We start from the raw sequence: 23,218 nt of genomic DNA, 5'->3' as shown, positions 1-23,218 counted from the left end.
TCCACGCTCTCCCGACTTAACCCCATGCGATTTCTTTCTGTGGGGTTATGTGAAAGATTCAGTGTTTAAACCTCCTCTACCAAGAAACGTGCCAGAACTGCGAGCTCGCATCAACGATGCTTTCGAACTCATTGATGGGGACATGCTGCGCCAAGTGTGGGAGGAACTTGATTATAGGCTTGATGTCTGCCGAATCACTAAAAGGGCACATATCGAACATTTGTGAATACCTAAAAAAACTTTTTGAGTTTTTGTATGTGTGTGCAAAGCATTTTGTAAATATCTCAAATAATAAAGTTATTGTTGAGCTGTGAAATCGCTTCAATCATTTGTAATAACCCTGTAATATTTCGGCTGAATACCGTCCAGCCATCTTCAGAGTGAGCCTCTGAAGATGGCTGGACGGTATCCAGCTGAAATATTAGAAGAAGAAGTTGACTTTATGCGGCTGCACTCCCGAAATTTTATGGAACCATGCAAAGATGGCCAACTTGCTTTAAATGTTCAAAAATATAAAATTGTGCACTTCACAAAACTAAAAAAATGGAATATCCTATGACTATAACATCAATGAGTCGCAGTCGGAATCAGTAACTCGTAAAAATACCTGGTTGTAACACTTCGTAGGGATATGAAATGAAGGATCACATAGGTTCAGTAGTAAGTAAAGATGACTTCGGTTTATTGGTAGAATACTAGGGAAACACAATCAGTATACAAAGAAGATTGCTTAAAAATCACTCGTGCGATCCATCCTAGAACATTTCTGGGACCTGTACCAAACAGGACTAACAGGGGATATTGAACGTGTACAGACAGGGGTGGTACGAATGGTCACAGGTTTGTGTGACCCGTGGGAGACTGTCACGGAACGCTGAAGAAACTGAACTGGCAGATTCTCAAAGATAAACGTAACTAATCCCGAGAAAGCCTACTTACGAAGTCTCAAGACTCAGCTTTAAACGATGACACTAAAAATACATTCCTACTCCCTACGTATCGCTCACGTAGGGGACATAATACAAGATTAGATTAATTACAGCGCTCACGGAGGCATTTAAACATCATTCTTCCCGCGCTCCATACGTCAATGGAACGGGAAAGGCGCTAAAACTGGTGCAATGTGACGTATCCTTTGCCATGCACTTCACAGAGGTTTGCAGAGTACAGATGTAGAAGTAGTTCAGTGGGATCGACTCCGACGAAACCTTACTAGTAAAGGTTCCTGGAAGTCCACTGTGTTTTCGATGTCAGTACTTGAAAAGAAAATTTTGTTTGTCAGAAGAGTCAGTAGCATCACAGTCGATTAATCGCCCTCCTACGATAAATTAGAGACAGTCTTCCGCTTATGAAGTTTACAATGGATACGCGGAATGTTCGTCCTTTGCTGGTGGCAGAAATAAACTCAACCCGTACCATCGACCGTTGGATTCAAGAATATAGCTGCATAGTCCTATTGGTGATTCCATTCTGATATCAGTTGAAAAACCTCACTAATCACTATTTCAGGTTTATGAAAAATAGCTTCGGTACAGTCAGTCCAAGTTTCAGTGCTTACATTAATCTTTATTGGACCCACTTTGTTCATGTGTATATTGATGGCTTTCCATACAAGAGACTTCAACAGCAGAATCAGCATTTCGTGTCCTTCAGCAGAAATATTCCATGCATTTTCTTCTACACCATTTTGTTCAATTTTGACAGCGGAAACAATAGCGACTGAATAGGCCTCAGATTTGGTCTCCAAATGGGGATCCGGATTCTGCTAATAGTGTTAGATTGTAAAAGGGGGGTAACGCAGTCTACTGGAAAATACACGAGAATCATTGCAAAACAGACGAAGAGGCGCTACAGTCTGGAACCGCGCGACCGCTACGGTCGCGGGTTCGAATCCTGCCTCGGGCATGAATGTGTGTGATGTCCTTCGGTTAGTTATGTTTAAGTAGTTCTAAGTTCCAAGGGACTGATGACCTCAGAAGTTAAGTCACATAGTGCTCAGAGCCATTTGAACCAGACGAAGAGGTATAAGAATCTCCCTTCTGCGAGCCCCGGCTGATTTAGGATTGGTTTACAACGACAACGTCGACCACACAGTGTTTCTGGCCTTACAATGAACGTCAGTCTACCATCATACAATATTAAGATATGGAAAAGGGAACCGACGGGGAGAGGACGCACAGAGCATTGGCGCCTTTCAATCCGATATATGTTATAAATGCGAAATTTTGTGTGTATGTTTGTTACCGTATCATGCTAAAACATTGGACTAACACATAGGCTACGTTTAAAAATGTGTAGTACAAGATATTTATTTATCTGAAGGATATAATGTGAATTATGGAATAATGACTGAGCTTTAAGCAACAACCAATTAAAAGTCATTACATCAAGGCCAATCAAAAAGCGCACTGTGTAAACGCTCATTTCCAGATTGGAAACTGCGTTATGACAGTATTGCGTTTCAAGGCAACAGGTCACTGAAGATTTATCACAAACCACAACATTCTTGGTACGATTTACTCTAATTAAATCTCAGTTAAAGCCATGTTGGCACTAATAACAGCCTTAACGAGCTACTAATAAATTAGATGAAAAAGCAACGTTACAGTGATATGCACAGACGCGCGGTTAAAGGCGTCATGTTATCAAACTGAATTGTGGGACACCCCAGTACGCATCCTGTTGTAAACAAATTTATTTTTTTTACTTTCGCGTTTGTAAAAGAGAGTGGGAGTTTCTTATTGTAATTATAACGCTGCTAGCCACAAATGTTTGCTTCTCTTTATTATGATTGTGTTCTTTTACGAGGTAGCTCAGACCCGGTGTCATCAAATTCAGAAAGCCGACAAGTTCCTTAACTCCAGGTCATCTATGGAATTGTCTTGAAGTCTCACAAGGACGGTGTTATTAAAATGCTGTATCACAGACAAAGAGACGTCCTTCACATGTAGAACATCGTAGGATTTTAGTGAGGCTTATCTGATAGTCTGCCATAAAGGTCAACACTACACTGCGAATCAAACAGTAATTGCGATCACTCCTGGTATCGAAAATTTCAGGCGCGCAGGAAGCTGATAATCACCTTGATAGGAATTGACGAATGCATATCAACCGTCGTTCAATCTCTTCCTGCTTATATCGGATAGGCATAAAGATATCCCTTTCAGCAGCTGTCATACGAAAGAAGGAGATGCGAAGTACTTGCTGTTTTCCCACAATTTCTTCGAATCGCTGCAAAACTGCGTACTGCTGAACTTTGTGGAATTGAAGGTGCCTCTTCCAATAAATGCTATTGTTTTTTTCTGTCATAGGAATTCTGAAGTTTATAAAGCCTTTGTTATTTTACACGAAATAGTAACTCGTGTATATGAAATTTGGTGTACTCTCTGTGGATGCCTAGATACTCTGATGTATGCTTCTTAATCTCTGTTGAGTTATTTTTTTATATTCTATTTTATCGATAGTTGATGTCATGCCAAGATTATATACTTATAAATTTTGTTCCTATGTGGTCATTATAAAATAATCTTGTATTATCGTTCGAACAATTTATATTGTTATAAATATGTTTATGTCCTAAGGAAAGTCGCTGCATCTGGACAGAAATGTTGGTTTAGTATTTTAAGTATTTTGTAATACGACGCAGATGGATTTTACCAGATGGATTTTAATGAGATATTTATATTTTAATTTCTCTGAATACTTGATACGATATTTGTAACAAGCTGCTGGCAGTCTCGTTCAGTCAACCGAAGACAAACAATAAATTTCCTTTTCTCTATACCTTCGACGATTTTGACAATGTTGTAGAAATCCACAATATTAAGAATTGCGTGTATAAGTCACAGCTGCAAAATACTAACGCGAATTCTTTACAGACGAATGGAAAAACTGGTAGAAGCCGACCTCGGGGAAGATCAGTTTGGTTCCGTAGAAATGTTGGAACACGTGAGGCAATATTGACCCTACGACTTATCTTAGAAGAAAGAATAAAGAAAGGCAAACCTACGTTTCTAGCATTTGTAGACTTAGAGAAAGCTTTTGACAATGTTCATTGGAATACTCTCTTTCAAATTTTGAAGGTGGCAGGGGTAAAATAGAGGGAGCGAAAGGTTATTTACAATTTGTACAGAAACGAGATGGCTGTTATAAGAGTCGAGGGACATGAAAGGGAAGCAGTGGTTGGGAAGGGAGTGAGACAGGGTTGTAGCCTCTCCCCGATGCTATTCAATCTGTATATTGAGCAACCAGTAAAGGAAACAAAAGAAAAGTTCGGAGTAGGTATTAAAATCCACGGAGAAGAAATAAAAACCTTGAGGTTCGCCGATGACATTGTACTTCTGTCAGAAACAGCAAAGGACTTGGAAGAGCAGTTGAATGGAATGGACAGTGTCTTGAAAGGAGGGTATAAGATGAACATCAACAAAAGCAAAACAAGGATAATGGAATGTAGTCGAATTAAGTCGGGTTATGCTGAGGGAATTAGATTAGGAAATGAGACACTTAAAGTAGTAAAGGAGCTTTGCTATTTGGGGAGCAAAATAACTGATGATGGTCGAAGTAGAGAGGATATAAAATGTAGACTGGCAATGGCAAGGAAAGCGTTTCTGAAGAAGAGAAATTTGTTTACATCGAGTATTGATTTAAGTGTTAGGAAGTCGTTTCTGAAAGTATTTGTATGGAGTGTAGCCATGTATGGAAGCGAAACATGGACGATAACTAGTTTGGACAAGAAGAGAATAGAAGCTTTCGAAATGTGGTGCTACAGAAGAATGCTGAAGATTAGATGGGTAGATCACATAACTAATGAGGAGGTATTGAATAGAATTGGGGAGAAGAGGAGTTTGTAGCACAACTTGACTAGAAGAAGGGATCGGTTGTTAGGACATGTTCTGAGGCATCAAGGGATCACCAATTTAGTACTGGAGGGCAGCGTGGAGGGTAAAAATCGTAGAGGGAGACCAAGAGATGAACACACTAAGGAGATTCAGAAGGATGTAGGCTGCAGTACGTACTGGGAAATGAAGAAGCTTGCATAGGATAGATTAGCATGGAGAGCTGCATCAAACCAGTCTCAGGACTGAAGACCACAACAACAAGAACAACAATGAGTATTTGATGCGTTAGGGCATCCATGTGTGCTTATGTTTTCCTGTAGCTAGTCTCAGGTACGCCGCGCGGGATAGCCGCGCGGTCTCAGGCGCCTTGCCACAGTGCGTGCGGCTCCAGTCCCGTCCTCGAGCATGGATGTGTGTGCTGTCCTTAGCGTAAGTTAGTGCAAGTTAGATTAGGTTAATGCAAGTCAGAACTCCCCACAAATTTCCAGAATTTCCAATCTCAGATTCAACTTCCACAAGAATGCTGATTAGGTTACGGCGGCATTTGGTGTATCGTATACGTTAAGAATAAATAATTATACATATAAATTCAATTATTTTATTTATTTACGTTTAAATGTAGACTAACTGGAATGCCACACTCAATTACTCGTAAGGACCTGCTGTCAGGCATTGCTACGCTTAGCTTCCTTGTGTAATGCTTTCAGTATTGTAACAAATCTCTGATCTGGGAACATTACACTGATTTTTTTTTCAGTTATGACGTTTATCTGGACAACAACAAAGTAGACAGTGTGGAGTTAAAGTTTGGAGGCGTTTACAATTATGTATTGGTTAAAACAGCAGAAAGTACAAATGTAAGTAATTTTCTTTCGAATGTAGAAAATAACCATTGCCTTAGCAGATAATTTGAAAGATAACTATTATCACAAACTAAAATTAAAATTACTTTTGAATTTAGAATAGGCTTTTTTATATATCTTATGCTTAACACATAATTTTTGTATTGTTTACACATTTCTACATCTCTTTCAGCATCAGTTGTACACTGTGACATCTCCAAACTCAGTACATATGTTATGGCTGGTCCCACAGTACGTCGTAATAACAGCCGGGGAAGTTATGTTCTCCATTACTGGACTTGAATTTTCATATTCTCAGGTAAAAATACCACATGTTGCTAATAGAGAGGTATTTTTTAGATCTGTGAATAATTAGTTGCAGATTGTTTCTTGGGCGTTAAACCAAAGACGTCTTGGATATTGAATATGAAAGGAAAGAGTGATTCATTTGCTGGGCGCGAGTACATACAGAAGGATCCGACTACGCAAATCCTGAAATTTCATCGTCTTCTCCTGTATTCGACGATACCTCATTAAAGGTTGATCTAGACGACTTGACCTAATAGATGAAACGAATAGTACCGCATGAGGAAAGTGACTGGGGTTTGCATTCTGGAACAGCATTGCAACGCACAGTTCGTCACGAGTATGTATGCCCAGTCTACTGTTGCAACAGACAACCTGTGGGACGTTAAGAAAAGGATTACTACTTGCAAAGAAATTTAAAAGTTAAAATTCCTGTTGCGTCTTCCAAAATAATTTAAAATTGCGCGGTCATAAATTGTTCTCGAGGAGTTAAAAAGAAATCCTATCCCGAAATTTTGACCGAACATATTTCGTCTCGCAATAAACATTCCAATTTTTCTCAAGAATAAAGTGAAAATGTTCTAAACGAAAGTTATAGAACATACCTAGGTTCTACAATTCTCGGATAATAAGTTCCCGAACCATGAAGTGAGTTTGCGTGACAATGTTGCCCGGGAAAAAGAAAAAAGGCCTACGCTCTGTTGCCGGCTCGATACACAGTAGTAATGTGTCTAAATAACACCTTCTTTGAACAATCTGCTAAAGTGAAAACATTAGATTCCGTAATAAAGTATGATAAATCTTTAAAATCTGATAACACAGACATCAAAATTTGTCTCTAGTATGGAAGGAAACCTCTGTATAATGGTTTCATTAACATCTTTAGAAAGGACGTAGTTTTCAGAAAAAGTATTACGACATTACGAGACTGATAATGAGATTGAGAGTGGGTCATACTGGTACGTATTGAAACTAACTCTTTAGTTATTTTTTTATATTAAAACTGACCTACAGAATGTTCACTGACAAAGACAACTTAAACTTAATGTATTCATTTATTATCCACAATATTCAAGCCCAACGCGATCTGACTGCTATACATTGACAACACGACTTCCAATAATTAACACAAAATAATGGCTCTGAATTGCAGGAAATCCTAACAATAATACTAATCCAAAAAATATGAAATTGAAGAAATATGAAACTACCACCAACTCTGTTAATTGCCTAAGCTCATTTAAATCACGAATCCCGAAGTGAAAACTCCATACTTTTTCATAAGTCACTTACCTCATGGAAAATCCTCATAACGCGAACAACAATTACAGCAAGTAACAACAACAGACAGATAAATAAAAATATTCTAGCTACTATAGATTCTAACTAATAGGAGGCATATGGTTAGCTAAAAGAAAGATTTCGTTGAAGAGCAAACAACGCATTTTGAAAATTTTACCTCACTCCAGTTCTGATAATTATATAGTTGTCAATACTTCCACTACCCAAAAATTATCAATTTCCTTGCGTATTTTCTTATAAACACATCATTTCATCTCAATTTACAATGCATGTCCTACCAATACAGAGTCTCCATTATCATGTCCATAGACTTCCCTATCCACTCGCTAACTTCTAGTCCGTCCAATCACAGAACCTCTTGCCGAGGGCGCAGAGCGCTGTCAGCGATATTAACACAATCTATAGCGCTGCCAACATACAAATAGGTTACTTACGGTATGGCCAATGCTGTATTCAAATATTTTCTAACTGCAGAGGGAAAAGAAATGAATTTTGTAGCCAGAACTTTGCTGCATCTTGAACCAATTTTATTAAGGCGCTATCTGTTGCGTAGCGTCTAACCACACCGTCAGGTGCATATAAACATTAAAACAAGGTAAACAACATGGCGAAAGTTATGGGGGCCCAACCTTCTTAGTTAAAACCCTAGTGGACTGTCAATGAATAAAAAGTTGGGCGAGGAAAACATCTGCATACAAATAAAATGAAAAATAAACGAATAGATTAGTAAAAAGTTGAGCGACGGAAGACATCTTCAGATAAATGACTTTTTATTCATTGACTGTCCCCCCTTCGGACATTTTGGTTTTAACTAATAAGGTGTCTGAAATCATTGTTGTACCGGTATGCTGCCTAAAGCAGATAAAGAACCGAAACGTTCCTTTTGTCCATCCTCGAAGCTCCTGTGGCGTCCCGGCTATGGCCACGGTCCACGCACTGCTGGTTGTGTGCGGGGCGTCAACCCAAGGATGGGACGTACTGCTCCACGGATTTAACCTGAAAAGTTCTTGGCGGACGCCGATTAATAGTCTACTGTGCCTTACTATCCAATCAGATTAAATAAGGGTCGCCAGACTTGCTTCGATCCGTGAGAGATGGTTAAACTCTCTTATATCCAAAGCGAATAATTGAATAACCCAGTTGCTACCAAAGTGCTTTCAGGTAAGATTCCTAGATCTGACCATCGGATTGGAAAGGTTCACCGCTAACTGTTCAGTAAGTCACATTCAGTTGACTATTAGCAGTTACTGCTGCTAATTACCCGACCACCAAACCGGAACACAGTTCAATATCGATAGGGAAGAGGTCACTCAAAACCATCACTGTCAGATTTGTACATACACATGATGTTTATTAGCATCAAATAACCCTAGCCAAGTCAGTTACTTTTTGTCTAACTACCATTTCGACACTTCCAGCTAGCTAAAATATCCACGTTTCCACAGAGCCCTTATCTTACCGCATCAGTCCACACTCATTACTCCTCATCATTCACAAATCACAGACGGAAAATGCCTAACGACAAATCGCTGCCCTTGCGCGAGAACGCACTATGGATATTCTCAGTCTTCTGCATCACACTCAGTCCCTGGTTGATCACGATATATCACGAAACCCAAACTTCCAGAATACGCCTCGAAAATACCATCTGCGCCTCAGAGAGCACACGGCCAGTCGACTGCCGCAGTTTCGTGAGCTGCCAACCTCTTCACGGACCTGTTTAAAATGTAGGCCTTTCAGCCAATCAGCAAACCAGAACAAACAGTAGGCATTTTCATCAGCCATTCCACTGCTCCTGCATGCAGCATTTCTGTCAGGTTGTGCCCCTGGCAGGACATTAATAACACTTTCCGCAATCGCCGTCATGGTAAAATTTCTCGCTTCGTCCTCCATGTAGGCTCTAGCCGGCATTATTTAGCAGGATTAGGGAAATCCCGGCCCATCATCTTTAGCCGAACAAAAATCCCCTTCCTCCTATGAGCGGAAACTAGGCAAAGATGATACAAAATGAAAAAGAGGCTAACACACACAGGTGGACAGGAAATGATAGGTTACGGAACATATAGTGACAGGCCTGACTCGATGATTACACATAGCTGCAACTAAATGTTACGAGTCCATCAGCGAAGAGTACGAGATGCAGTTGCAGTGCAGTAGTCAACATGTCGCACCATATTCGACCTTTACGCTAAGAAGAAATTAAAGAAATTAAGAAATTAAATTAAAGAAATTAAGAATTAAACTACAGAATAGGCAACGGCCTTGCTACGTTGGCTCCAACGGTTCTTGCCCGATCACCGAAGTTGCGAAACGTTTGACGTGGTTAGTATTTAAATGGACGACAGCCTATGAATACCGGATGCTGGTGGATCACGCAAGTCACCAAAACGACGTACAACTGAAAGACTTTCACCAGCCCGTTGAGACGTATATTATTACTATTATTATTTTATTATTATTATTATTATTATTATTATTATTATTATTATTATATACAAAGTCATATTACAGAAGCATGACCACTTACCTACTACCCTGGAACAGAGCAACAATCCGAACTTAGACTTAAGTTTCAGTAATAATCTTGTATACTGTCCAAACACTATACGTTCGATGAGCTTTCGTTGTCTTCATACAGTATGTATCTGAAATATTCCACTGACGAATTCCTGTCGGTTTGCAGTCATTTGGAAATATAAAAGTTCAGACTGAATACTCTTGGCCCATTCCCGGAAAGGACGTGTGCGGGAGCGTTGACTTGAGAGATGCCTTAACGATTTAAATCATCCATGCTGCAGCGTAACATCACCCACACGAGCTAGAAAAGTATTATTCCTCGTAAAAACGAGAAAACTACAGAACAAAGTAATTCTTTCATTTAACTATTTTTATAGGCTTCATTCTTGGAAGGTGGTTACTGAAGTAGAGATAACTGCGAATTACTGGTCGCCTTTAATACACACATAAAAAAAAAGTTTTGCATCACATTGGTTCCGCGAGTTCCGGAACCTGTACAGATAGTTCAGATGGCTCTGAGCACTATGGGACTTAACATCTATGGTCATCAGTCCCCTAGAACTTAGAACTACTTAAACCTAACTAAACTAAGGACATCACACAACACCCAGGCATCACGAGGCAGAGAAAATCCCTGACCCCGCCGGGAATCGAGCCCGGGAACCCGGGCGTCGGAAGCGAGAATGCTACCGCACGACCACGAGCTGCGGACGGAACCTGTACAGAAAATTGTAATACAGATCAACGTAAACATCATTTTCGCCCTTTTTATTGCTCATGAAAACAACACATTGCATGTTGTACCACCACACAGTGAGACCTTCAGAGGTGGTGGTCCAGATTGTTGTACACACCGGTACCTCTAATACCCAGTAGCACGTCCTCTTGCATTGCTGCATACCTGTATTCGTCATGGCATACTATCCACAAGTTCATCAAGGCACTGTTGGTCCAGATTGTCCCACTCCTCAACGGTGATTCGGCGCAGATCCCTCAGAGTGGATGGTGGGTCACGTCGTCCATAAACAGACCTTTTCAGTCGATCCCAGACATGTTCGATAGGGTTCATGTCTGGAGAACATGCTGACCAGTCTAGTTGAACATGTCGTTATCCTGAACGAAGTCATTCACAAGATGTTCACGATGGGGCCGCGAATTGTCGCCCATGAAGACGAATGCCTCGCCAGTATGCTGCCGATATGATTGCACTATCGGTCGGAGGATGGCATTCACGTATCGTGCAGCCATTACAGCGCCTTCCGTGACCACCAGCGGCGTACGTCGGCCCCACATAATGCCACCCCAAAATAGCAGGGAACCTCCACCTTGCTGCACTCGCTGTACAATGTGTCTAAGGGGTTCAGCCTGACCGGGTTGCCTCCAAACACGTCTCCGACGATTGACTGTTTGATGACATATGTGACACTCATCGGTGAAGAGAACGTGATGCCAATCCTGAGCGGTCCATGCGGCATGTTGTTGGGCCCATCTGCACCGCACTACATGGTGTCGTGGTTTCAAAGATGGACCTCGCCATGGACGTCGGGAGTGAAGCTGCTCATCATACAGCCTATTGCGCACAGTTTGAGTCATGACACGACGTCCTGTGGCTGTACGGAAAGCATTATTCAATATGGTGGCGTTTCTGTCAGGATTCCTCCTAACCATAATCCGTAGGTAGCGGTCATCCACTGCAGTAGTAGCCCTCGGGTGGCCTGAGCGAGGCATGTCATCGACAGTTCCTGTCCCCCTGTATCTCCTCCATGTCCGAACAACATCGCTTTGGTTCACTCCGAGACGCCTGGACACTTCCCTAGTTGAGAGCCCTTCCTGGCACAAAGTAACAAGGCGGACGCGATCGAACCACGGTATTGACCGTCTAGGCTTGGTTGAACTACAGACAACATGAGCCGTGTACCTCCTTCCCGGTGGAATGACTGGAACTGATCGGCTGTCGGACCCCCTCCGTGTAACAGGCGCTGCTCATGCGTTGTTGTTTACATGTATGGGCGGGTTTAGTAACGTCTCTGAATAGTCAAAGGAGCTGTATCTGTGATACAATATCTACAGTCAACGTCTTATCTTCAGGAGTTCTAGGAACGGAGGTGATGCAAAACTTTTTTTGATTTGTGCATTACACAGTTCTACGTGCATAACCCTGTTGATATTGTTGTTGGGGTATTAAGTCCGGAGACAGATTTCATGTAGCTCTTCAGTTTCAGCCTATCCTATGAAAGCCTCTTCATCTCTGAGTAGTTACTGCAACTTTACAGCCATCTGAATCTGCTTACGGTATTCATACCTAGGTCATCCTAAATAATTTTCACCCTCGACACTTCCCAGATTGACGATTCCTTGACATCTCACCACATGTCCTATTAACCATTCCCTTCTTTTAGTAAAGCCATAACTTTTTGTCTCTCAATTCAATTCAGCAGCACCTCATTAGTTTTCGATCTACCCATCAAATCGTCAACTTTAGTTTCTAGGACATTCGAAAGTCTTTTAATATCTTCTTGTCTCAACCGTTTACAGCCAACGCTTCACTTCCATACAAGGCTACACTCTAAGGTTGCTAACATTGTATTTATGTTGGATAATATTAAATTCACCATTTTAAGCAGCCTTTTCTTGCTATTTCCAATTTATATTTCATATCCTCTCTATTTCAGCCATCATCAGTTATTTTGCTGCCGAAATAGGAAAAACTGCTTTTAGTATCTCCTTTCCTGATCTAATTCCATCAGCATCGCCTGTTTTAATTCGACTACATTCCTTTTCCTTTATTTTAGTTTTGTTGATGTTCATGATGTAACCTTTTTACAAGACACTATCGATTCTGTTCAACTGTTCTTACAAGCTCGCCGGTTATGCTTTGGGAGCCACTTTTACACCCACGAGTAACATCTCGCACAGTGGAAACAACTACTGCTGCACTGTTTCTTACGTGAGAATCTTTGTGACTATTGCACATTTCCGAAAGAAAAATCAGCTAACAGAATGCTGTTCTTCAAAGATACTTTCTTCGACCAGGTACACCATCGTAACTATAACTCTATACGTTGTTGTTGTTGTTGTGGTCTTCAGTCCTGAGACTGGTTTGATGCAGCTCTCCATGCTACTCTATCCTGTGCAAGCTCCTTCATCTCCCAGTACCTACTGCAACCTACATCCTTCTGAATCTGCTTGGTGTATTCATCTCTTGGTCTCCCTCTACGATTTTTACCCTCCACGCTGCCCTCCAATGCTAAATTGGTGATCCCTTGATGCCTCAGAACATTTCCTACCAATCGATCCCTTCTTCTAGTCAAGTTGTGCCAGAAACTTCTCCTCTTCCCAATCCTATTCAATACCTCCTCATTAGTTACGTGATCTACCCATCTAATCTTCAGCATTCTTCTGTAGCACCATATTTCGAAAGCTTCTATTCTCTTCCTTTCCAAACTATTTATCGTCCATGTTTCACTTCCATACATGGCTACACTCCATACAAATACTTTCAGAAATGACTTCCTGACATTTAGATCTATACTCGATGTTAACATATTTCTCTTCTTCAGAAACACTTTCCTTGCCATTGCCAGTCTACTTTTTATATCCTCTCTACTTCGACCATCATCAGTTATTGTGCCCCCCAAATAGCAAAACTCCTTTACCACTTTAAGTGTCTCATTTCCTAATCTAATACCCTCAGCATCTCCCGACTTAATTCGACTACATTCCATTATCCTCGTTTTGCTTTTGTTGATGTTCATCTTATATCGTCCTTTCAAGACGCTATCCATTCCGTTCAACTGCTCTTCCTAGTCCTTTGCTGTCTCTGACAGAATTACAATGTCATCGGCGAACCTCAAGGTTTTTATTTCTTCTCCATGGATTTTAATACCTACTCCGAATTCTTCTTTTGTTTCCTTCACTGCTTGCTCAATATACAGATTGAATAACATCGGGGAGAGGCTACAACACTGTCTCACCCCCCCCGCCCCCCATCACTGCTTCCCTTTCATGCCCCTCAACTCTTATAACTTCCATTTGGTTTCTGTACAAATCGTAAATAGCCCTTCGTTCCCTGTATTTTACCCCTGCCACCTTCAGAATCTGAAAGAGAGTATTCCAGTCAGCATTGTCAAAAGCTTTCTCTAAGTCTACAAATGCTAGAAACGTAGGTTTGCCTTTCCTTAATCTAGCTTCCAAGATAAGTCGTAGGGTCAGTATTGCCTCACGTGTTCCAATATTTCTACGAAATCCAAACTGATCTTCCCCGAGGTCGGCTTCTACTAGTTTTTCCATTCGTCTGTAAAGAATTCGCGTTAGTATTTTGCAGTCGTGACTTATTAAACTGATAGTTCGGTAATTTTCACATCTGTCAACACCTGCTTTCTTTGGGATTGGAATTATTATATTCTTCTTGAAGTCTGAGGGAATTTCGCCTGTCTCGTACATCTTGCTCACCACATGGTAGAGTTTTGTCAGGACTGGCTCTCCCAAGGCTGTCAGTAGTTCTAATGGAATGTTGTCTACTCCTGGGGCCTTGTTTCTACTTAGGTCTTTCAGTGCTCTGCCAAACTCTTCACGCAGTATCATATCTCCCATTTCATCTTCCTCTACATCCTCTTCCATTTCCATAATATTGTCCTCAAACACATCGCCCTTGTATAGACCCTCTATATACTCCTTCCACCTTTCTGCTTTCCCCTCTTTGCTTAGAACTGGATTTCCATCTGAGCTCTTGATATTCATACAAGTGGCTCTCTTTTCTCCAAAGGTCTCTTTAATTTTCCTGTAGGCAGTATCTATCTTACCCCTAGTGAGATAAGCCTCTACATCCTTACATCTGTCCTCTAGCCATCCCTGCTTAGCCATTTTGCACTTCCTGTCGATCTCATTTTTGAGACGTTTGTATTCCTTTTTGCCTGCTTCATTTACTGCATTTTTATAATTTCTCCTTTCATCAATTAATCTATACGTTATCTTTACGTAAATGTTAATCTAACAGATGACTAATACGCTTGATAATGTTATCAAATAACACTTATAAATCTTTCAGTTCCTTGTCTTCACTAAACACTGAGGTGACAAAAGTCACGAGATACCTCCTAATATCGTGCCGGACTTTCTTTTGCCCGGCGTTTCGCATCAACTCGACGTGGCATGGACTCAATAAGTCGTTCGAAGACCCCTACAGAACTATTGAACCATACTGCCTCTACAGCCGTCCATAATTGCGAAAGTGTTTCCGGTGCAGTATTTTGTACACGAACTGATCTCTCGATTGTAACCCACAAATGTTCGATGAGATTGATGTTTGGTGATCTGGTTGGCCAAATCATTCACTCGAACTGTCCGGAATATTCTTCAAACCTGTCGCGAACAAGTGTGACCTGGTAACATGCCGTAGTGTCAGCTATAAAAATGCCATCGTTGTATGATCTCCAGGTAGCCGAACATACCATTTTGAGTCATTGATCGGTTCAGTTGTATCAGAGGATTCTGTCTTTTCCATGTAAACACCGACCACACTATCACGAAGCTAGCAGCTTGCATAGTGCCTTGTTGACAACTTGGGTCCATGGCTTCGTGATGTCACTCGACATCTATCATCAGCTCTTACCAACTGAAATTGGGACTCATCTAACCATTCTGCGGTTTTTCAGTCGTCTTTGGCCCAGCCCATATGGTCACGAATCCAGGAGAGGCACTGCAGGTGATGCCGTGTTGTTAGCAAAGGCACTAGCGTCGGTCGTCTGCTGCCATAGCCCATTAACGACAAATTTCACTGTACTATCCTACCGGATACGTTCGTCGTAGGTTCCACATTGATTTCTGCGGTTATTTCGCGCTGTGTTGCTTGTCTGTTAACACTGACAACTCTATGCGAAAGCCACTGCTCTCGGTCATTAAGTGAAGCCCGCGTTGTCCGAGGTGAGAGGTAATGCCCGAAATTTGGTATTCTCGGCATACCCTTGACACTGTTGATCTCAGGATATTGTATTTCCTAACGATTTCCGAAATGAAATGTCCCATACATCTAGTTCCAACTACCATTCCTTGTTCAAAGTCTATTACTTCCCATTATGCAGCCACAGTCAGGTCAGAAAGCTTTCCATATGAAACACCTGAGTACAAATGACAGCTCCGCCAATGCAATGCCCTTTTATACATTGTGTACGCGATACTACCACCATCCGTATACGTGCATATCGCTATGTCGTGAGTTCTGTCACCTCAGTGTGTTATGTTTGTGTAATATTACTGAAATACCCTCCGAGTTTAGGGAATAAGACACTTAACGTAGTAGAGATTGGGCGGAAAAAGAACCAACGCTGACCGAAATAACGAAGATATAACACAGACTAAGTAGCAAGAAAAACGTTTCTGAAAAACGGAAATACGTTACATAGAAAATCAATGTAAATGTTAGAAAGTGTTTTCTGGAAGTATTTGTCTGAAGTATAACGTTATGTGGGCAGCTAAACGGGGTCGACAAACAGTAAAGACAAGGAAAGGACAGAAGCTTTTGAAATGTGGTGCTATTGAAATCAAATGGTTCAAATGGCTCTAAGCACTATGGGACTTAACATCTGAGGTCATCAGTCCCCTAGACTTAGAACTAATTAAACCTAACTAACCTAAGGACATCACACAGACCCATGCCCACCGCAGGATTCGAACCTGCAACCGTAGCAGCAGCGCGGTTCCCGACTGAAGCGCCTAGAACCGCTCGGTCACAACGACCGGCTGAGGTGCTATTGAAGTATGGGCAGATCGAGTAAGTATTGAATCGTTTTGGGGTGTTGGCGCAACGTGACTCTAAGAAGGGCTCGGTTAAAAGGACACATCCTGAGGCAACAAGGAATTGTCAGTTTGGGAAAAAAAAGGAGGTATAGAATGTAAAATTAGGAAGGGGAACCAAACCTTCGCCACAGTAGTCAGTTTCAAATGGATGTAGGTTGCAGTTAGTAACACAGAGATGAAGAGACTTGCACAGAATTGACAAGCGTGGAGAGCTGCGTCAAACCACCTGCAGCCTTCCGACTAAAAGGCCAACACATGTGTCACAGAAAGAATTTATCGAAAAACCTATTGTGTACTAATAATCACAGTCGTGGCTTATAGGAATATAGGAATCTGCCTATTGCATTACTATTGATAATGCACTCTAAGAAAAGAAAGATCGACGCATCACGAAGGAATTATCCGAATGGGATGGAAATCGGTAGACGAGATGTACATGTACAGACAAACAAGTGATTATATGAGGGTCACTCCAAAAGAAATGCACACTATTTTTTTATCCATCTATTATTCTACATGTTTGAAAGTTTTACAGTGTGTAGATACGCCCTTTAGGAACAATATTTTCATTTCTCCACATAATTTCCATCCCTCTCAACTGCCTTACGCCATCTTGGAACCAGCGCCTGTATACCAACACGGTAAAATTTTGGACCAACCTGTTGGAGCCACTGTTTGGCAGCGTGCACAAGGAAGTCATCATCTTCAAACCTTGTTCCACGAAGAGAGTATTTCAGTTTCCCAAAGAGATAATAGTCACATGGAGCCAGGTCAGGACTGTAAGGCGGGTGTTTCATTGTTTTCCAACCGAGTTTTGTGATCGCTTCCATGGTTTTTTGACTGACATGTGGCCACGCATTGTCGCGCAACAGCAAAACGTCCTGCTTTTGCCGATGTGGTCGCACACGACTCAGTCGAGCTTGAAGTTTCTTCAGTGACGTCACATGTGCATCTGTCAGCAGTCATCAATTCGTTAACTCTCTGCACATTGTCTGGAGTGTGTGCAGTACGAGGCCTGCCACTGCGAGGACAATCCTCAATATTGCCGTGCCCGCTTTCGTCACGTAACCTGCTTGCCCACCGACTAACTGTACTGCAATCGACAGCAGCATCTGCATACACCTTTTTCAACCTCTTGTGGACGTTTCCCACTGCCTCATTTTCACAGCACAGGAATTCTATGACAGCACGTTGCTTCTGACGGATATCAAGTGTAGCAGCCATCTTGAAGACATGCTGTGACAGCGCCACTCACGGGAACGGGTTGAACTAAGTTTGTAAACAAGTGGGAAGGATGTATCTACACATTGTAAAATTTTCACACATGCAGAATGAAAACTGCGTTTTTACAAAAATAGTGTAATTTCAGAGCTTCATAAATTGGGCAATTCAATAGCACTTTGGTCCACCTCTATCTCCTAATGCAAGTACTAATTCGGCATAACATTGATTGATAGTATGGGGCGTTAGATCATCAAAATGCCGAGCTGGTTGGCGGGCGCTGTCCATAATGCCCCAAACGTTCTTAGCAGGTAAGATATCCGGCGACTTCGGTGGCCAAGATAGGATTTGGCAGACCCGAAGATAAGCAGCAGAAACTCTGGCCGTGAGCAGGTGGGCGTTATCTTGCTGAAACGTAAGTTCAGGGTGTCTTACCGCCGGTCAGAGTGGCCGAGCGGTTCTAGGCACTTCAGTCAGGAACCGCGCGACCGCTACGTTCGCAGGTTCGAATCCTGCCGCGGGCATGTTAAGTCCCTTAGTGCTCAGAACCATTTGAGCCATTTTGGTGGCTTGCCGTGGAGGGCAACAAAACGGGGCGTAGAATACCGGCGCACAGCGCTGTGCTGTATGGGTGCACCAGACCATCATTCCTGGTTGGCGGACCGATGGCGAGCGAGAGTCAGGTCGTTATCCAACGGCTGTCTGAGGCATCTCCAGGCACTTCTTCGCTGGTCATTGAGGCTCTGTTCGAAGCGGGACTGATCACTGACGACAAGTCTACTCCATTCAATGAAATTTCTCGCCGAACATGCGTCTGGAGACGCCCCGGACAGTGATGGGATACCAACCTGACTATCGCCTGCCATACGGGCCCGACAACCAGGAGTGATACTGGGGGATGGCATTTATTTTCATAGCAGGATCCCTTTGGTTGTCATATGCGGCAGCCTTGCAGAGGTACGTCGAAGATACTCTACGACCAGTATTCTTGCCCATCATGGCAAGCCATCCTGGCCTTACATTTCAGCAAGATAATGCCCGGGCACATACGGCGAGAGTTTCTACTGCTTGTCTTCGTGCTTGCTAAACCGTAGGCCAACGAGGTCGCTGGATCTCTCCCAGTCGAGAACGTTTGAAGCATTGTGGGCAAGGACACCCAACAGCTTTGGATTTTGACAATCTAACGCACCAATTGAACAGAATTTTGCACGATATCCGTCAGGAAGGCATCCAACAACTCTATCAATCAATGCCAAGCCCAGTAACAGCTTGCATAAGAGCCAGAGGTGGACCAACGTGCTATTGACTTGCTCAGTTTATGAAGCTCATTATCTTCAATAAATCATCCAATTTTTCCGAAATCGTGAATCATTTGTTTGACTGTACATGTACAGCACATCTACTGATTTCCATCCCATTCGGATAATTGTCTGGCTCTGAGCACTATGGGACTTAAACATCTGAGGTCATCAGTCCCCTAGAACTTAGAACTACTTAAACCTAACTAACCTAAGGACCTCACACACATCCATGCACGAGGCAGGATTCGAACCTGCAACCGTAGCTGTTGCGCGGTTCCAGACTGAAGCCCCTAGAACCGCTCGGTCACACCGGATGGCCATTCGGATAATTCCTTCGTAGTGCGTCTTCGTAAAGCGTATTACGGCGGAAACCAGGAACTTGGAATCCTGAGCGAATACGAGGCGTGTTTTTAAGTAAGTACCGCTTTGAAATTTAAAAAATGCATGCTAAGATATCTCAATAATTTTATTTTTACATGAAAGCCTGTACCTTAATCTACGCACTGACGCCATTACAGTCTGATTCTTCCTTGTTTGCCGGCCGGTGTGGCCGTGCGGTTCTAGGCGCTTCAGTCTGGAACCGCGTGACCGCTACGGTCGCAGGTTCGAATCCTGCCTCGGGCATGGATGTGTGTGATGTCCTTAGGTTAGTTAGGTTTAAGAAGTTCTAAGTTCTAGGGGACTGATGACCACAGATGTTAAGTCCCATAGTGCTCAGAGCCATTTTTGATTCTTCCTTGTTTACGTTGTGTACTGAGTGTTCAAGATGCCTCCGATAATCGTGAGTCCCGCCGACTGTGAAATACGGGCTGTTATAAGATTTCTTAGTGCTAAAGGCCTAAAAGCGATCGATATTCATCGTGAGATCTGTGCAGTTTACGGAGAAAACATTATGAGTGATGGAATGGTAAGAAAGTGGGTGAGAGGACTTAAAGATGGCCGCACAAATGTGCACGATACACAACGGAGTGGGCGTCCATCGGTCGTTAATGAAAGTTTGGTACAGGAAGTGGACAATAAGGTGAGAGAAAACAGACGCTTTACGATTTCCTCTTTGCGGGATGACTTTCCTAATGTTTCTCGTAGTGTTTTGTATGGCATTGTGACCGAACACTTGAATTACCGAAAATTGTGCGCACATTGGGTACCGAAAATGTTGACGGATGTGCACAAAACCAAACGTTTAGACAGTGCATTGACTTTCCTTGAGCGGTATCACAACGACGGTGATGATTTCTTAAGCCAAATTGTTACGGGCGATGAAACATGGGTGGCCTACATCTCACCAGAATCAAAGCAACAGTCCATGGAAGTTGAGCAAGGGCAAGACAATGCCCGTCCGCATGTGGCGAATCAGACCAAAGATCTTATCACATCTTTTCGATGGAAAACTCTAGATCATCCTCCGTAAAGCCCCGATCTTGCGCCCAGTGACTACCATCTGTTCCGGCACTTGAAGAAACACTTGGGCGGTCAGCGTCTTCAAGGCAATGACGAAGTCAAAACAGTGGTGATGCAGTGGTTAACAAGTCAGCCGGCAGACTTCTATGAGGACGGTATCCAAAAACTGGTACAACGTTATGAGAAGTGCCTCAATATTGACGGAAATTATATGGAAAAGTAGATTAAGGTACAGGCTTTCATGTAAAAATAAAATTATTGAGATATCTTAGCACGTCTTTTTTTAATTTCAAAACGGTACGTACTTAAAAAACACGCCTCGTACAATCTTGCCACTGCAGTAAATGAAAATTATAGACATTTTATACATTCTGAAACCAACCTTGGTCTTTGGGTCTTCAGTAGTGCCAGGGAATAACGGGTGCCTGCATCGAGCCACACGTTTATTCACATTATCTGCAGCCGAATTAAGGAGGGTAATTAATTTTAATGGTAGGTGGAAGACAGAAATCATTTCGGTCGAGGAATTCAGTAAGTAGGGCGACAATGGTGGCTTAGGAAGATTTATGCTCTGATCGTCCCTCGTTATGAACAGCGACACTCCGCGATGCCATCTTTGCCAGTATCGTAGCTGATTTTTATAGCGTTGACACTAGATCAGTATGGTGTAATGTAAGTTATGACGATCGCTTTTACTGTGAAATATGTTAATATTAAAAAGGAAACAGGACATCAGGGATGTGTTTCCTATTTGATGTTTTTGCCATATACTGTCACGCACCGACGGATGATTGAGTTAAAATTGAACATGTGTTTCAGGCTCCAGCGAGTATGAAATCCCTTCTAACATCCGGTTGGCTGCTCTCAGTTGCGGTTGGAAACTTGATTGTCATCATAATCGAAGGAGCAAAAATTTTTGAAAGCCAGGTAAGACGCAATAACTGAAATACAAAAACAATACTAAATAATCAAGAAGTATGTGTCAAATGTTTTCTTAGGGCACTGGCATTTTCTCGGAAAGCAGAACGAAAATAACAGATGTATTTCTGTCACTAACCAGTCAAGGGATACCTTTCAGTTAAGACAGAGAAATTACTGGATAGGAAAATAAACATTTGAAGACAATTTTCCCAGTACTCTCGATTTTAGTATGTGATGAAAAACCACATTTTTAGAAACTCGTCGACGGCGAAAATTTGTGGGTAACAACGAACACTTACTGTTTGTGTGCTACCAGTGAGCTTCATATGAAACAAATGTCACATCCTTCACAGTAGGAACAGAATACTGAAAGAACGATAACAAGAAAAATGTATTAGCACGTAAGTAGAAGCGCCATTTTCAGAAAAATTGAAACGTTTTGCAAAAATCATCTTGTAATGAATTTAATTTAACGGATCGTGTAATAATATCAAATAGATTTAAAAAAGTTTTTTTGTATCGTGTCTAAACTAGATGGAATACCCCAATATTAGCCAGATGACGATTGAGTGAATCCAGCACTGTTGATTTTTATAAGTGGAAAACTTTTATTTCGTTTGGATTTATTGTAATTTAATCACACAATGGTCATTATTTAGAAACGTGTTGTTGTATTCAGTTGTGTTGATGTTAATGTTAATTTACGTGTAAATGTCAGAATCGGACTGTTCATCGAGAGCCTTCGACAGGCAGGTCCTAGCGTGCTGCTAATGCAACTTCCTCACTGATACCGATGGCGCCAACTAACCTCTTATTTTTTATTTCATCAGCCCACTTTTCTCTGCCTATGCGCTCAGTTTGTTAGTATTCTCTTGCAGGTTGTGTCGTTGAACCTCGTAGGATTTAAAAGAAATGTTTGTATTAACGTGTACATTGGGTAATCTCTCTTATTGATTGGATGTTGTTTTTGACGCAGGCTAACACGTTCTTCCTGTTTGCTGGCCTGATGATTGTGGATATGGGAATATTTGGCTTAATGGCGAGAGGATACAAGTACGTGGAAAAACCACAAGACGATGACAGCGAAGAAGACTTAAAGAGTGATGATGTTAACAGCGTCAAACAAGAACAAGGACTCGAGAACCCTAATTTCAAGCCTGAAGAATAATTTATTTCTATATACAGCAAAGATAATATCATATAATCATCTGTGTAAAAATTATATCGCACGTAATACTTAGATCTACATGTTATATAGAAACCTCTCATCGACTTTTGTACATTCTCTCATCTGTAAATACAAGCAACTTGCATCAACATTTTTATAATTCAGTAATATCTGTCATAATGTGCTTTGATCTAAATAACAAAATAACAGATTTATTTTCTAATTTAAGGAATCTGACAGTTGTTCTGTATGGCCTACCATGTTACCCCCATCCTCCAAATTTGCGAATGGAATTTCTTCCAACGGCACCGTTCAAGGAACAAACATGATGCATTTAGAGCATCCACTGAGGTCACATCTTCAACGCCCGAGTAGGGAGGGAAGAAAACAAGTAGAGAGAGAAATACAATCCGCCCGGTGGGTTACAGACCATATCCTAGATGTGGTTCTTAGGCGGTTTCCCACATCCGATTTGGTGAAGATCTGGCTGGCACTCAGCTCCTGCCTCAGTTACACGAATCAAAAACATTTACAAAACGTTCGCACACTCTCACAGGACTAACTCTATAGAGGCAGACAGCTGGGGTACACACATTCCGTCCCGGA

General features: G+C 41.9%; 1 protein-coding gene across 1 annotated transcript in view; it reads left to right on the top strand.

Moving 5' to 3' along the window:
- LOC126187653 (solute carrier family 15 member 1-like) overlaps window positions 1–22,796 on the top strand; it is a 215,621-nt gene extending 192,825 nt beyond the window's left edge. The window contains exons 14-17 of the mRNA XM_049928863.1: window positions 5,596–5,695; window positions 5,874–5,999; window positions 21,343–21,450; window positions 22,421–22,796. Of these exons, the coding sequence (XP_049784820.1) occupies window positions 5,596–5,695; window positions 5,874–5,999; window positions 21,343–21,450; window positions 22,421–22,612 (526 nt within the window). The 3' untranslated portion in view covers window positions 22,613–22,796. The remainder of the gene's footprint in view (window positions 1–5,595; window positions 5,696–5,873; window positions 6,000–21,342; window positions 21,451–22,420) is intronic.
- The last annotated feature ends 422 nt before the right edge of the window (window positions 22,797–23,218 follow it).

Source organism: Schistocerca cancellata, chromosome 5 (assembly GCF_023864275.1).
Source record: "Schistocerca cancellata isolate TAMUIC-IGC-003103 chromosome 5, iqSchCanc2.1, whole genome shotgun sequence".
Taxonomy (NCBI): Eukaryota; Metazoa; Arthropoda; class Insecta; order Orthoptera; family Acrididae; genus Schistocerca; species Schistocerca cancellata.
The sequence above is the reverse complement of the archived record's forward strand: the minus strand, read 5'-3'. Positions and strand labels throughout refer to the sequence as shown.